The sequence below is a fragment of the Nicotiana tabacum genome, chromosome 15, assembly GCF_000715075.1.
Source record: "Nicotiana tabacum cultivar K326 chromosome 15, ASM71507v2, whole genome shotgun sequence".
In the NCBI taxonomy this organism is placed as follows: Eukaryota; Viridiplantae; Streptophyta; class Magnoliopsida; order Solanales; family Solanaceae; genus Nicotiana; species Nicotiana tabacum.
The window spans coordinates 3,177,204-3,192,065 of NC_134094.1; the positions used below are offsets into that span (position 1 = coordinate 3,177,204).

A 14,862-nucleotide genomic window follows, 5' to 3' on the forward strand; every position below is an offset into this window, starting at 1 on the left:
TACAATTTGCTTGTTTAGTTGTCAATGTTCCATAGTGCTCACTATTTGCAACTACTTCTAGACCTAGTTTTTTAGCCGGGAGTCTATCGAAACAGGTTCTTTGCCCTCCAGATAATGGGTAAGGTCTGTGTACACACTACCGTCCCCAGACTCCACTCGTGAAAACTCAATGAGTTTGTTGTTTTTTGTTTGGTTGGGGATTTGTGGGGAAGGGGGCAGGGTTTGTGTTGGTGTTTTGAATGTATCACTAATTGTTTGTGTTTTAATATTTTCAAATGATTGGTTAGCTTGTGGAAATCTTATTTAAGTAACAGAACTCATGTTCCAATTAACAGAAAGTTGCAAACTGTTAACTTAAACCGTGACGAATGTAGTTTCTGGTTTCTCTATACCTCATTTCATCATTAGATGATTAGTTACTGCCTCTGTTAACAGAAACTGATTAGAAGTTTTCAACAAATAGTTTTTATCTTGTGTAGCTGCCTATGTCCTTTCTTTCTTAACAGAGAGAACAATAAATCTTAGGTTCTGTCTTGAATGTTTAACCAAAATTATTACTACAAATCTGCTAATTGACAGATATCTAGATTAACAATGTATCAAGATATGCCCTTTGCACTTGGATTTTTTAGCTTAAATTAGTTTTTATTTCTGCCTTGTGAATGGTTGGTTCACTAGATTATTGTCTTGGTCAGTAGTTGAAATTTATATTATTTCACCCTTTTATATGGTATAGCATCCCACATTTTTAATCAACTTAAACAATTTCTTTCATAGATCTCTGTGTTTGAGCATCGGAACTTGTTGGAGTAGCAGCAGATGGCTGTTTTAGGCTGCCTAAGGGTCTGAAAATGGATATGTAAATGTATCTCTTATTTTCCATAAGTTGGAAGATGCATTTGAGGACATACAGTTTTGGGCAAAAAGGTTTGATCCAGTTCTATGTTACCCGGGAAGAAAGAAGAAAAACGCATTTCGTCGGCTGGGCTTGGATCCATTAATTTATATGATTTGATAGTATAAAATAATTTTACTTATTAAAACATGAATCATAGCACTACTTATTGGGGGGGGGGGGGGTTGTAAAATGACGAGCAGATGCCATTGTTTCATGTCTCTTTTTACTCCAAAAATCTTGGCAAAAAATATAAAGAATCCAAAATATTCAATCTAAAGAAATTTTGGACTGTAGTGTAAGTGGAGATCATCGACCATATATTAAAGTAGGTATCATGGGAGTATATAATTGTCTGTATAGATGTCTCCAACAACATGGACGGTAGTTACTTGTCATTTTAGTTATTTATTTATAGATTTAAGTTAAATATACTGAGAATATTAAAATAAAATTGAGTATTAATGTTTTGTATTTGGAGCTTTATTTATTTTATAATAGTATAAATAGATAGAGGGATAAATTAGTTATTAATGGGAGATTATTGTGAGTAAATTAATTAACATGAAAGGATATGATTAAAGAGATTAACAATTAAGGAGCACGCACTATAGAATCCACATATCTATTATACTTATTTAATTTGAGCAATTATTAATATATGAACATGAAAAGATAAAACTAAAAAACAAAAATGGAAAAATCACCTTCACATGTTTGGAAGAATTGTATCATTGGTTTGACCTAAGAATCTACTCCATTTTAATGCTTTAAACTTGAAAAATTAAACCACCCATAAAAGTTTGTAAAAACCGTGTTGTCAGAGTAATTGTAGTAATAGTCTTTTTGGAGATTTGGGACCAGTGCTTTAGGACCTTCTTTCTCAATTAATTGCATAGATTATTTTCAAATATCTGTAGGACCATACGTATTCTACTAATTAAGTCTTTATCAAGTAATTCCAACAATTAAATCATATTTATAAAGTAATTTCAAGTAAATATTTGTGATAGGTATTGAATTGATTGTAACCTAATAAAATTATGAGTAAATTATTACAATAAATTAAATTACATTAATAGCGTAAATGAAAAACTTTTAGGTTTCTCCTTGCTACAACTGAACGAAGCTTTGCTTTGGCTTAGACCATCTCCAATCATGCGTCAATTTTTATGCCAAATGCTATATCGGTGTAATATTTGATGTTTTGGTGCTCCAACCCAATGCCATTTCTTACACCATTTTGGTATGGACTATATCAAGTATATGCGTGTAATCTTCTATTTAATTAAGATTATGTTACCTATAGCTAATGAAAACATCAGTAGTCGTGGTGTAGGGGAAGGGGAGTACTTCACACTGCGTGGATGGGAGGAGGGATAATGTAATGACCTAACCGGTCATTTTGACTTTTAGAACCCCTTTCCCTTAAATAAGACAAATACATATATATACTGTTTTTGCAAATATATTGACGGCTAATCCTCACAGAGTAACAAAAGTTAAAGCAATTGCATTGATCAGATTTTTAAATCGTAAACTCTTAGAGTCAACACGTAATGGAAAAAACAAAAAAAGATTATGAATAGATTCCTTAATTTTTTTAAAAAAGAAAGAAAAATGTTCCTTGTTTTCTGCAATGTTTATTGTCCCCGCAAACAAACAAAAGAAAATAGGGGGGGCACTGTATATGGTCCCGCGTCCTGTAACGCGCTTTTTTTCCTATATATATCATCAAATCAAGCGACTCTTCTTTACAATAATCTTCTTCTGTCTTCGTCTTCTTCTTTTTAATTATCCTCGTCGATCTAATTTCCTAAGTGCTAAATATTTTTGTTTTGTACGTGCAGGTAAGTCAATTGAAAGCTCATCAGATCAATGGCGGATCCGCTGATCCTCACATTTTTTGCAGCGATAATAGCTCTCTTCGTTGCCTTGCTACATCTCAAATTTCAAGGTAGCCAACAAAATGTGTTTCAAAAGCATTACATCATCATCCGAATAGCTGTAGGTGCTTTGGTGCCTCTTTGGAATCAAAGTGAAATGTCCTGGGGTATATCAAGCATATGCGCGTAATCTTCCATTTGATCTAGAATTTTGCGCTTTCTTTCAATTGCAAGCACTGGCTCGCTGCTGTTGTCGGAGTCTCCTATGCCGCTTGTGTTTTTCCTCTACCTGATTCCTTATGTGAAGATCCTTTATTGGGTTTTCAACAAGTTGGAAGATGCATTTGAGGATAGGCCGGCGGTTTTGGGCAAAAAGGGTAGATCCAGTTCTGTGCTAGCTGGTAAGGAGGAAGAAAAATATATTTCGTCGACTAGGCTTGGATTCATTACTTCCTTTATACAAGAGCAAGCTAATTTAATTACCGTCCTCTTTTTTTTTTTACACTTTTTATTTTTTTAGATATATAGAAGAGATTGAGAGTAGAGGCACAGGCGCTAAGTGTTTTGTTCAGCTTTGTATTTAGGCCTAAGGCCCGACTCTCCTTTTTTAAATTTTTTGTTGATGTTATTATCTGATATATTTATAAAAAATCTCCTTAGTAATAATCAGACCGAGTCTACATATCTATCTCTTAATGATAGCACCAGCTGAGAATTCCACCTTAGGCTTTACCTAGCATTACTTTGACATTACCGTGGATCAATTTTTGTGACACCTTGCTCGAGCTTCAACCTATTCCTAAGAGTATAATTGTTTGTTGGAACGTGCCGAAGTCAGTAATCAGGGGCGGTTCAATGATATTTATGGCCTAAAACCAAAGTTTATCGAGATATCTTAATTTTTTAATATATATATAAGTACCCTTAACTTTATAAGAACTCCATAGTGAGAGGGCCTTTTTGTCTTTTCTAAATTAAAATTAGAAAATCTGATATTTCTCTTCCCTCATCTCTCTAGCTCTCTTCCATCTCGTTTAGGCCTTCTTTTCTCTCTTCTCCTTACTTTTTTTCTTTCTCTTGGTAAGATTCAACCCACCAAATTAAAGGTCTCTTTCATGTGGGTCATTTGCCAGAATAGTAGAAAAAATATTCAGTTTCATATGGCACAAATTCTCCAAAAAGTATTTTATTCTACCAATAGGCTATTCTATTCCCTAAACACATATTTACTTTATGCTAGCTACTAACCCTCGTATGAACAAGCTATTCAAACAAATATTCCAAGGTAATGTATCACAAGGCAGAGACGGATCTAGGATTTAAACTCTATGAGTTCAAGTTATAAGGTTTTTAGAATTGAACCCGTTATATTTTTAAAGTTATTGGTTCATATCTACTATTTTGTATTTTTAATGAATTTTTGTATATAAATTTTTACTAAACGTAAAAAATTATGGGTTCAATTGAACTCTACACTACATCCGCCACTGCGACAAGGTGCCAACATGCTTAACTTGATCTCAATCCATTATTGAATTTTATTATTGAACGATAGTGGAGCAAAATTCTTGAGGCCTAAGTCTCCATATATAAGCTCGAGAATTCTTCTTTCTGTCTTCAAAAAAACACCCCTTTGTCTTCATTGTACCTCCTCCTCCTCCTTCTCCTTCTTGTTTCCTAGCTGCTAAATATTTTTGTGTCGTAGATGCAGGTAATTCAATTGAAAGCTCATCAATGGCGGAACCGGTGATCATCACATTTTCTGCCGCGATAATAGCATTTTTCCTTGGCTGGCTACAACTCAAATTTCAAGACAGCCATCAGAATCTATTTCAAGAGCATTCCACCATCGTCTCAATAGTTGTAGGCTCTTTGGTGATGTTGTGGTACCTCTTTGTAATTTACGTGAAATGTGCTAGACTATGTCAAGTATATGCGCGTAATCTTCCATTTGATGTGGATTTTTTCGCCTTTCTTTCAATTGCAAGCACTTGCTCGCTGTTGTTGCCGCACTCCCTTGTGTTTGTTCTCTACCTAAGTCCTTCTGTGAAGATCCTCTATTGGGTTTTCGACAAGTTGGAAGATGCATTTGAGGACAAGCAGTTTTGGGCAAAAAGGTTTGATCCAGTTCTGTCACGACCCAAAATCCCACTGCAAACGTCGCGATGATACTTAGTCTCTAAGACTAAGTAAGCCGATTATAATTTCAATTCAAGCCAATTTTTTTTTAAACATATAATTAAATACTAATGTCAAAACAAACATCGAAAATAATTACAAACAACCTCCCGAGACTGGTAATACTGAGACACGAACTCTAACTGAATACATGAAATGATCTCAAGGATCAAATACTCAATACTGTTTGATTAATAATTTAGTACAATAAAAATGGAAAGACTCCAAGAGACTGTGACGACCAAGCAGCTCTACCTTAAATCCTTGCGATCACACTCTAACTCTGTCCAAATCCGATATCTTCAATACCTGGCTCTGCACAAAAATGTGCAGAAGTGTAGTATGAGTACACCAAAGTCGGTACCCAGTAAGTATCAAGACTAAGCTCAGTAGAGTAGTGACGAGGTACAGTCAAGACACTCACTAGTCTAATAACCTGTACAATATAGTATACAAAAATAATCCAAATAAACAAATAAAATTATTATCAAGGAAATGCAATAGAGACATTAATACGGTAGATACGAAATAGCAATAGTAAAACCATATCCAAATAGAAAGTATTATGACAATAATCATATGATATAATATCTAATGGGTAGAGAATTAAACTTATTACTATTGACATATGGATAATGGACTAAATATAAAGTATACAAATTTTGGATTTTCGGATATCCAAAATCCGAAGTACCAAAATCCAATATCCAAAAATTTTAAAAATTAAATCCAAAATCCAATCTGTAATCCGAAAATCCAAACCAAAAATCCAAAATATTAAAATTTCGATTTGGATTTCGGGTTTGCCCAAACCATGCCCGCAACCAAACCCCTCTCTTGAGTCTTTATATCCAACCACCACTCACATCTTATACAGCAAAAGTTCATATTGAAGACATATTATAATATAAGCCTTAATATTTGTAATAAACTCGAAGACCTTTTATTTTATAGGTTGATCATCACATAACTCCTTATATATATATATATATATATATATATGCTTGTCCAAAGTTGGATCTTGTGCGTACTCATTTGGAACTTTAATCTATTATGAAAATTTTCAACTTGACTTAGACTTAGGCCTCACCTTAGACTCCACATCACTTATAATATGCTGATGATCCACATACAGGAAATAGCATGGTTGGATGGGAAAAAAATAATTAAAATGGTTTCACTTATAAACTGAGTTTACCGGGTGTAATTTCTACGGTACTAGAGAATTGGGAGTCATAAATTGCATTATGTAATTACGATTTATAGGACTCATTCGATAATAACGATTTGTAATTCGAATTTTGTGCTTTATAAAGTATTCTTCTATTACGATTTTTACTGGTAAGTGCGACTTAGAATGACAATTTGTATTTCTAGTTGCGATTTATAAATCTCAATTGCTATTTGCGATTATAGATAGTATTTGCTATTTGCAATTTATAGAGCACATTTGGTAATGCAATTTATTGCTAATTGTGATTTATTAAGTTAACTACGATTTACGAATTGGATTTTCTAGCCTTTATTCGCGTTTGGAACTGACTACACTCTACTAATCATATACGAGAATTAATCTTAAAGTAGAGCTCCATTTTATAATTGTAAGATATTAATTGCCATACATGTGTTGCATTTGGTCATTGCGATTTGTAAATCACATTTTTGTAATTGCTATATATAAATGCTCATTGCTAATTCCTATTTGCTATTTATAAATTGGATTTGGTAGAGTTTGGACTGACTACACTTTACTATTCATGCAATCTTGCACGTTGAAGAAGGAACAACAAAAGGCATTTTCTTATCTAAAAGAAATATAACTGTCCCATTGGACCCATTCTAGGGACCCGTTTGTCCATAGAGTTTGAAAATTTTATTTAAAATTGAAATTTTACAAGTTTTTTGAGATTTTTGAAAATGAGATGTTCAAAAACCAAAAAGTTGTTTTGACCACTTTTTCAAAATTTTCAGAAAAACTTTTTTCCCATGTCCAAACGTAATTTCAAAATTCAAATACTATTTTTCAACTTAACTCCAAATGATGTTTTTTTCTATCAAGTACAATTTTTATGTCCAAACTCAACTCCAAATGATGTTTTTTTTTCCCAACAAGTACATTTTTTATGTCCAAATGCCTACTATGTTTAAGAACTTTAAATATAGCACCCCATCATTGGAGTTTGTTTTAGTAGATGAAGTGCCACACTTGTATTGAAGCAAAAATCAGAGGCAGATTCAGGATTTAAATTCTATGAGTTTAATATTTAAGATTCTTAGTATTGAACTCATTATAATTTTAAACGCGTTCGTATCTACTAGTATTTCTTATAATGTTAATGATTTTTTACACAATTTATGTCCCGCCTCGAAAGTTATGGGTTCAGTTGAATCCGTAACTATAATGCTACATCCGCCCCCGACAAAAATGCACAACCAATGATACATATATTAATCATAATAAGGAAAAAAGTTGTAGGAATAGGTCTTATTATACATAAAGAAGTAAACAGGCCAAGAGAATTATTTATCTGGTCCTGAATATCACATCAGTACCTACACCAAATGCTGCAGAAGAACACATAAAAAGCAATAGAAGGAACAAACTAAACTAAGACCTCAAACCAGATGTAATGTCTTAGCTTCCAATAACTTACAACATACTATCTGTCCGAGCTGGCAGCCGGCGGAAGAAGTTGATTGGCACAGAAGGCAGCCTATGGCGAAATCTCGGATGTCTCATCATATAGATGCCTATAAGAGCTGCAATTACCTGGAATGGCGTTACGTACAAGACCAATGCAGCTATAAGGCAAAATGTGACAAATAAGGCTGTGGCACGTGGATCGCGCCAACTCAGCAGTGACTGGAATCGCTCGCCTTGTGTTGCAACGTCACCAACGACTGTTTGAATTCGTCCAGCTACACTCCTTAGTCGATCATATCTCATTCGTACCAGTTCAGGGCCACGGCTAGTTGGGAATGTGTCAAACTCTTCATCAAGCTCGTCCGGGTGCACTGATTCGGCTTGTGATAACTTTGTGTTCATGTGAGGAGGATACCTAGGCCGGTAACGGTAATTCCACACTCCTATTAGAAACATGTAAAGGAAAACAGTTGGTAAAATAAGCTCTGGAAATGACACTAGCATAAGAAAGAGGACGTGCACGAGGACTGTTGTGATCGGGTTCTTCCACAAGCAGATGTCTCCGAACCATTTGCCAACAGCAAATAATCCTGTGAAAATTGACATCAGACGGAAAAAATTTGCTTTGCTACGCCTCATGCTCCAGAGGTGTGAGTCTACATCAGACATGTATTCCACCACTTCCTTTCTCAGCGGGGGTTCTGCTCGTCCCAATCGCATGGCCACTATGTTGACTGCCTGATGCCGTAGCATGTCAAGTTGCATGACAGTGAAAGGCCTTACATAATGCATTTTCGGCAAAAGAGGACATGAGTATTTGTAAAGCATGTTCGCAAATGATGTGCATGTAAAACGGATTGCCAGGTGCAATTCTCCCATCTTCTTAACACCAGTAGGGTGAAGAACCAGCAATGGATATGAATGTGTGTAAACTCTGCCTGTTTCAAGTGTCGAGATACGAATTCTAACCTTCCCAACTTTTAGATCTTTGGTACCATTTGAACCTTTGTCTCCCAGATGGCTGTTATCAAACACGCCAACGGTGAGAACTGTAGCTGGATCGAATACCTCCCAAGTGTATTGCTCATTGTACTTGGGACAGAGGTTATCAACAATTGTTCGAGTTCGAACCCATTTGTGACCATATTTTGCAACACAATATGTATCCGATGTGCCTTTGCCATCTCGTGTTTTCATAGGATGAAGTCCCACAGCATTTAAGACTCCAAGTTCCAGAACACCAATTGGTGGCCTCCACAGCTGTTTTGCTGTCGGGCGAAGATCACTACTATAATGAGTGGATTCGTCAAGGACATGATAGCCTCCATCGAGACAGACTCGGAGATGAAGTCTGCTTGAGAATTTCTCCTTCTTAAGCTGATCAATATCAATGGCCACCGGCTTTTCCAGGTTAAACCAACGAGAATGAATCATTTTATCATCAGCACGCTTCTCTACCATGCTTAAAGGGATTATGACTCTCCCAATGATCTCATCTTTTCCTGGAGCCACACGATCCTCGACTGTGAGGACGAGGTTGTCTTCAAATGGTTCAGCAGCAACAAACAGGAGATCTTCATTCCAAAGAGGATTGAATGTTCGAGCCTGAACTGGCTTAGTTTTCAAAACTTGGTTTCCTATTTGTACCTTCACATAAGCGTCTGGGAAACGAGTTTTCTCTGTCGGAAGCAAGTCTTGTGCCTCAACAACATTAACACGGACATACCATAACCGGGGTGCATGATACACTTTTGAACGTATAAGAGTGGATGCAGCTGTGTCAACAGATAGAGCTGCATCAGAATGCCACGCATCAGGAAACGCTTCATCCGCTTGAGTACCGATCCAGACAGCAAGCATGAGCTCCCCCTTTATCTTCTCTCCTTTCTTATCTGCGAGCCGATACCACTCTGGAGCTAGTGGACTATCTGGCGGCACACGCATTGGGACTTCATTGAGGTCAAATCTGCAAAGGCCTACAAAATCATCTTTGAGAAGATCCTTGTCCTTGACTACGACTTCAAGCACAGACGCCTGCATCCTCTCCCTAGTAAAGGCAAATACTACATTCCACAAAGGATTTTGACTTTTTTCAATGTGCTTCGTAATTCCTTTGTAATTCCCAATCCTAACCTCAACATATGGATCCACACTCCCCGTAACATCCATTGCAGGAAGCTCACGAGCCTTAACAACTCTAACAAAAAGGAAGTGCATCTTCTCAACAAGATCATACGTACAACCAGACATCCTGTCTGTACGAATAACACGACCACCCACAACTCGGCCCCCTCCAAGGAATGGGCTTGTTTCCTTAAGTGCATAGTCAACGGGCTGTGCCATTGTCGCAGAATGCATCCGGACGAGCTGGGGTGGAGGCTGTGGTTCCGGAACCTTCATATCCTCAGTCATATATCTTGTTCCTTGAGGATACACAGCAACAGGAGGAGGAGCTTGTTGTTGCTGCGGTGGGTGATTTGGATTGGGAAGATGATGGAACGTGTGTCTCACTTCTGATCTAGGAATTTTTGGGGCTGGAGTTTGAGCCGAGTGGCTGTGAACCTGAGTATCATTGGCTGCAGAAATAGGGGTTGATGACTTTATGGATGGATCGTCAATAATATACACTTTAAGACCGAGTTCTCCCCTCACACGTGAAAAGATACTGCGCTTTTCCAGAGGATAATGCAATACAACAGAATCCGAATAAGGTACAAAGGAAGTCCCATTAATGGTAATCTTGCCAAGAAAGGACCTGGACTGAGTGGCTCGAATATTGTTATAGACATAGGCATCAAGAACGAGCATATGGAGGTTGGAAGGGTCAGAGATGTTGAAGTAGAAAGTCTCGTTCCACACCGGACTCAGGTCCTTTTCCTTGATTGTAGTGCGAAACCTCTGACCGTCAAAGTAAAGCTCCACAAAAGAACTAGATGATCCTTGACCATCTTTCGGCAAAAGATTATGGGCGCCAACCACTTCGACACCTAGCTTCAGGTTGCTTAAGATCATCTTCGAAGAATTATTGTGAGCAGTATCTGAGAGATATAAAGCAAAACCTTTAGGATGTAGTTCCAGAGGGTGAAGGAGATAAAACATTCAAAATAAAAACTAAAGATTGAGAATTGCTGAAGATGAACAAAAAAACAGGCGCCTCATTGCAATAGCAAGAATTGATGAACCAAAAGTTTCAGCTTGCAACTTCACATATTTTTGAATGACAGCAATGAACCAAAAGGAATTGGAATTAGATCATTCGGCCAAAAAAATCACCACATTAAGCGAGATCCTACAAATAAGGTAATTAATGAGACGGAACTAAACTAAAAAGGGTAGCCCGGTGCACTAAGCTCCTGCTATGCGCGGGGTCCGGTAAAGGGCCGGACCACAAAGGTCTATTGTACGCAGCCTTATACTGCATTTCTGCAAGAAGCTGTTTCCCCGGCCCGACCCCGCGACCTCCTGGTCACATGGCAGTAACTTTACCGGTCACGGAACGGAACTAAACTGATCTTACTTAATCAGCCATTAACCATCAAAAAGTTCTTGAATGAAGTGACCTATGATGCAATAGGGGTGCGAATGGATTCTTAAAATTGGAAAACAATGTATTATTCATGTTTCTATCTAAATTGCTAATTGCTACCAATGTCAGCTAAAACTTAATTATGAATTTTCACTTCAAGGAATTATCAGAAAATATATTCTTCAATTAATTGTTTAAAATCTAAAAGATCTAGTACAGATTACAAGAAGCAGCTTATCAGTCAAAGATACGACAAGTTGATCAAGTATACGAGATAAGTTTATAAAAGATGGAAACCAAATCAAACGTGCAGAATAAGCAAATTTATCAGAATAACCTTAAGCAGAACTGCTTACAGCTTTCTCATGTAATTATGCTAGAAAATGATCCTGGAATAAAGATAGATTTCTTATGCGAAAGGAACACCGCTAAACAAGACTAACCTATAGCATCATTGGAAGCAATTAAACAAGCATCATTGCTAACCGATGCACTAAGCTCCCGCTACGTGCGGAGTCCGGGGAAGGACCGAACTACAAGGGTCTATTGTATACAGTTTTACCCTCCATTTTTGCAAGAGGTTATTTTCACGGCTCGAACTCGTGACCTCCTAGTCACATAGGAATAACTTTACCCGTTATGCCAAGGCTCCCCTTCCACCATTGCCAACCACACCATAAAAAAGAAAAAGCAAGAAAAAGAGAAAAGCCACTTTGAAATGTGATCTAGACCAGGAAAATGTCCCCAAAAATTTGCAAGATCCATATTGGCGCCTACTATAATGAAATTGTCAAAATGGTGAAGATATACTATTAGAACTTACCAAAACCAGAAGAATTTTTCACTTCTCTAACTCAAAGTCAGATCTGCAAAATGCAAAGCTTAGTTAGTACTTAGCAGTCTCAAGTAACTTTGAACAACCTGACAATTGTGCAAATCACTAACAACAACAACAACAACAACAACAACAATAATAAAACCAGTGTAATCCTACAGGTGGGGTTTGGGGAAGGTAATGTGTACGCAGACCTTACCCCTACCTTGTGAAGGTAGAGAAGCTGTTTCCGATAACAAATATAAGTCAACGATATATTCCAATGAAGTAATCCGATTTAAACAAAAGACATCTAAATTCTCAACATGGTGAAAACAATCATATAGACTCTACCTGTAATGAACATTTTCAAACCTGCATGCTATTACTGCAAAATAATCTTAGTTCATAATGGTATTTAAGTAGTTCATTTTAACAGTATCTACTCATTAGGCACACCAACAAAAAATAATACTAGTCCCTAATAAAGACAAATAATACAAGGATTCACTTCAAATTAAAAATCTCAACAAAATCAGCAGCTAGATAAGATCTAACCACACTTTCAAACAAGCCACAGAATCATTCTATTTGCATATTCTCACCTTTTTTCTTGCACTTTAAGTCTGACAAACTAAAGAAATGATAAGTGTAACTTCATAAGAAATATAATGCACAAAATATGAGGTTTGAAACTAATATGAGAGTGAACTCTCTTTCAATACCATGTGCTGGTCAGCGTCATGTGGAGATCTACAAACTTATAATATAAAATTAAAGTATTTAAAAAAAATTATAAGTAAATTAAAAGAATTTAAGAAGGGGAGCTTGGCGTAACTGTTAAAATTGCTGTCATTGGTGTCATGTGATCAGGAGGTCACGGGTTAGAGCCGTGGAAACAGAGAAATACAAGGTAAGACTGCGTACAATAGACGCTTGTGGTTCGGCCCTTCCCCGAACTCTACACGGGGCAGGAGTTTAATGCACCGAACTTACTTTCCTTAGAAATTAAAGAATTTAAAACTTCATAAAAGCATGCTTGAAGTTAAAGTTCCTTAAGAATCGCTAGACACATGCACTTGTCATTTTCAACTAAAATCTACACCATAAATTACTAATACACATAAAGTTCATTGATCTTGACAAAAAGTAGAAAAAGGGAAAAGTGGTAATTATCCATGCAACTAAATTACAAAAAGAAAAGCCACAAATACTTTAATGCAAACAAAAAGACTTCAACTTTAGCATCAATTCAAAGTGTTGAAATCAAATGGTACAATAATTACCTTTCAAGATTCAAACTTTTGCTATAAAAAAAAATCTTTCACATTTTATTAGTGATAAATAACACATCCAGAAAAAGGAAAAAGTGGTAATTAGCCATGCAGCTAAAATACACACACACAAAAAAGCCACAAATACTTTGATGCAAACAAAAAGACTCCAACTTTATAATAAATTCAAAGTGTTGAAATCAAATGGTACAATAATTACCTTTCAAGATTCAAACTTTTGCTAAGAAAAAAAAGATTTTTCATATTTTATTAGTGATAAATAACATATCCAGAAAAAGGGAAAAGTGGTAATTAGCCATGCAACTAAATAACAAAAAGAAAAGCCACAACTCAAAAAGACTCCAACTTTATAATCAATTCAAAGTGATGAAATCAAATATTACCATAATTACCTACCAAGATTCAAACTTTTGCTCAAAAATAACACATATCAAAATACAAAAATATAAAGAAACAAAAAAAAGTGAATTTGAGGGAAAATAAGTACTTACTTACTTACTAAATAAAGGATTTAACTAAAACCAACATCAAAATTCCTTGAAAATTCTTACATTTTAAAAAATGAAGACCAACAAAGAGAAAATGAGTACTAATAAAGAGAATTTACATAAAATCAACATCTAAGTTCTTGAGCTTGTGCTTAAAAACTTTTGCATTTTTGGGAAAATGCAAGTGAGCTTTTCATTAAAATCATGAAATTGCAAAATCATTTTCTGGGGTTTTTAAGCTAGTGTCTAAATATTAGGGGGGAAAAAAGGTACCAAATTTTAAAGAATGAAGAAGAACAAAGAAAAGGAGATGTAAAATAAGCATACCCTTTTTCTTTACAAACTTAAATCCTGCAATTTTCACCACCATTACCAAGACTAAAAGAGAAGCCAAAATGCAGCCATTAATTTGCAGTGTATTTTGAAACGTTTCTTTGCATTTATGTATAGTACATTGTTGTATATATATAGATTTTGTGTCGAATATAGGACCTTATTAATGTCAAATATAGGAATTTAATGGAAGGGTAAGGGACTCAGGGGTGATTTTCTTGGGTTTGGGGGGGGAGGGACTGTAGACTATAGAGATGAAGTTCACATGGTCGGTTTTGAGATTGGATGACACTATTTTCGAGTTAAAAAGAGAGTAGAATGAGGTCCACAACTAATGTACATACAAAGTTGTCTGTTTTGTATTAGAGAGAAATGTGCTCATGCAATTGATATGAAGGTTGCAACTGTTTTTTAATCTTGACGAAATCATTTTTCTTGTTTACACTTTTGAGTTAAATTATGACAATAATCAAATCTTGACAAAAGTCAACTCTCACCATACAAGAATTTTTTTTGGATAGAAATATAAGATAAACTGATTGGTGTATAAAGTATTCTATATTTATGGAGAGTCGGAGAAAGAATTGCATATTAAGGGGTGCATCCAAAAGCTTTTCCCTAAGTTTAAATGTTTAAGTAATTTGGCCATCTTTAACATGTTAGATTTTTTATTAACATCCATACTTATGTTTAGCATAAAATCCCAACTACTTAATTGTAATTAGTGTTTAATAATTTAACGGTATAAAAAATTGCTCTCAATTAAATAGACTTAGTTTACAGTAAGTGAAAACATTTGATTA

The 14,862-nt window shown here is 35.7% G+C and overlaps 1 protein-coding gene and 1 long non-coding RNA gene across 5 annotated transcripts; one reads left to right on the forward strand and one right to left on the reverse strand.

Annotated features, from left to right (window-relative positions):
* The first annotated feature begins 2,561 nt into the window (after positions 1-2,561).
* LOC107791488 (uncharacterized) lies at positions 2,562-4,762 on the forward strand. 2 transcript variants are annotated; one of them, XR_012699573.1, is made up of 2 exons: positions 2,562-3,182; positions 4,487-4,762. It is a non-coding gene; the product is annotated as an uncharacterized LOC107791488 (long non-coding RNA). The 2 variants fall into 2 exon arrangements; XR_012699574.1 differs by having other exon boundaries at positions 4,493-4,762.
* A 2,625-nt stretch (positions 4,763-7,387) lies between these two features.
* LOC107791490 (multiple C2 domain and transmembrane region protein 7-like) lies at positions 7,388-14,348 on the reverse strand. Of its 3 annotated transcripts, none has more exons than XM_016613577.2 (3): positions 14,054-14,348; positions 11,953-11,995; positions 7,388-10,641 (listed from the first exon to the last, which is right to left on the reverse strand). In XM_016613577.2, exon 3 carries the CDS (start codon positions 10,613-10,615, stop codon positions 7,610-7,612), a length of 3,006 nt encoding a protein of 1,001 aa, XP_016469063.1. In that variant the 5' UTR covers positions 10,616-10,641; positions 11,953-11,995; positions 14,054-14,348; the 3' UTR covers positions 7,388-7,609. The 3 variants fall into 3 exon arrangements, with proteins under 3 accessions (XP_016469063.1, XP_075088034.1, XP_016469064.1); XM_075231933.1 differs by lacking the exon at positions 14,054-14,348 and adding an exon at positions 12,782-13,090; XM_016613578.2 differs by lacking the exon at positions 14,054-14,348 and adding an exon at positions 12,549-12,685.
* Positions 14,349-14,862: the final 514 nt, after the last annotated feature.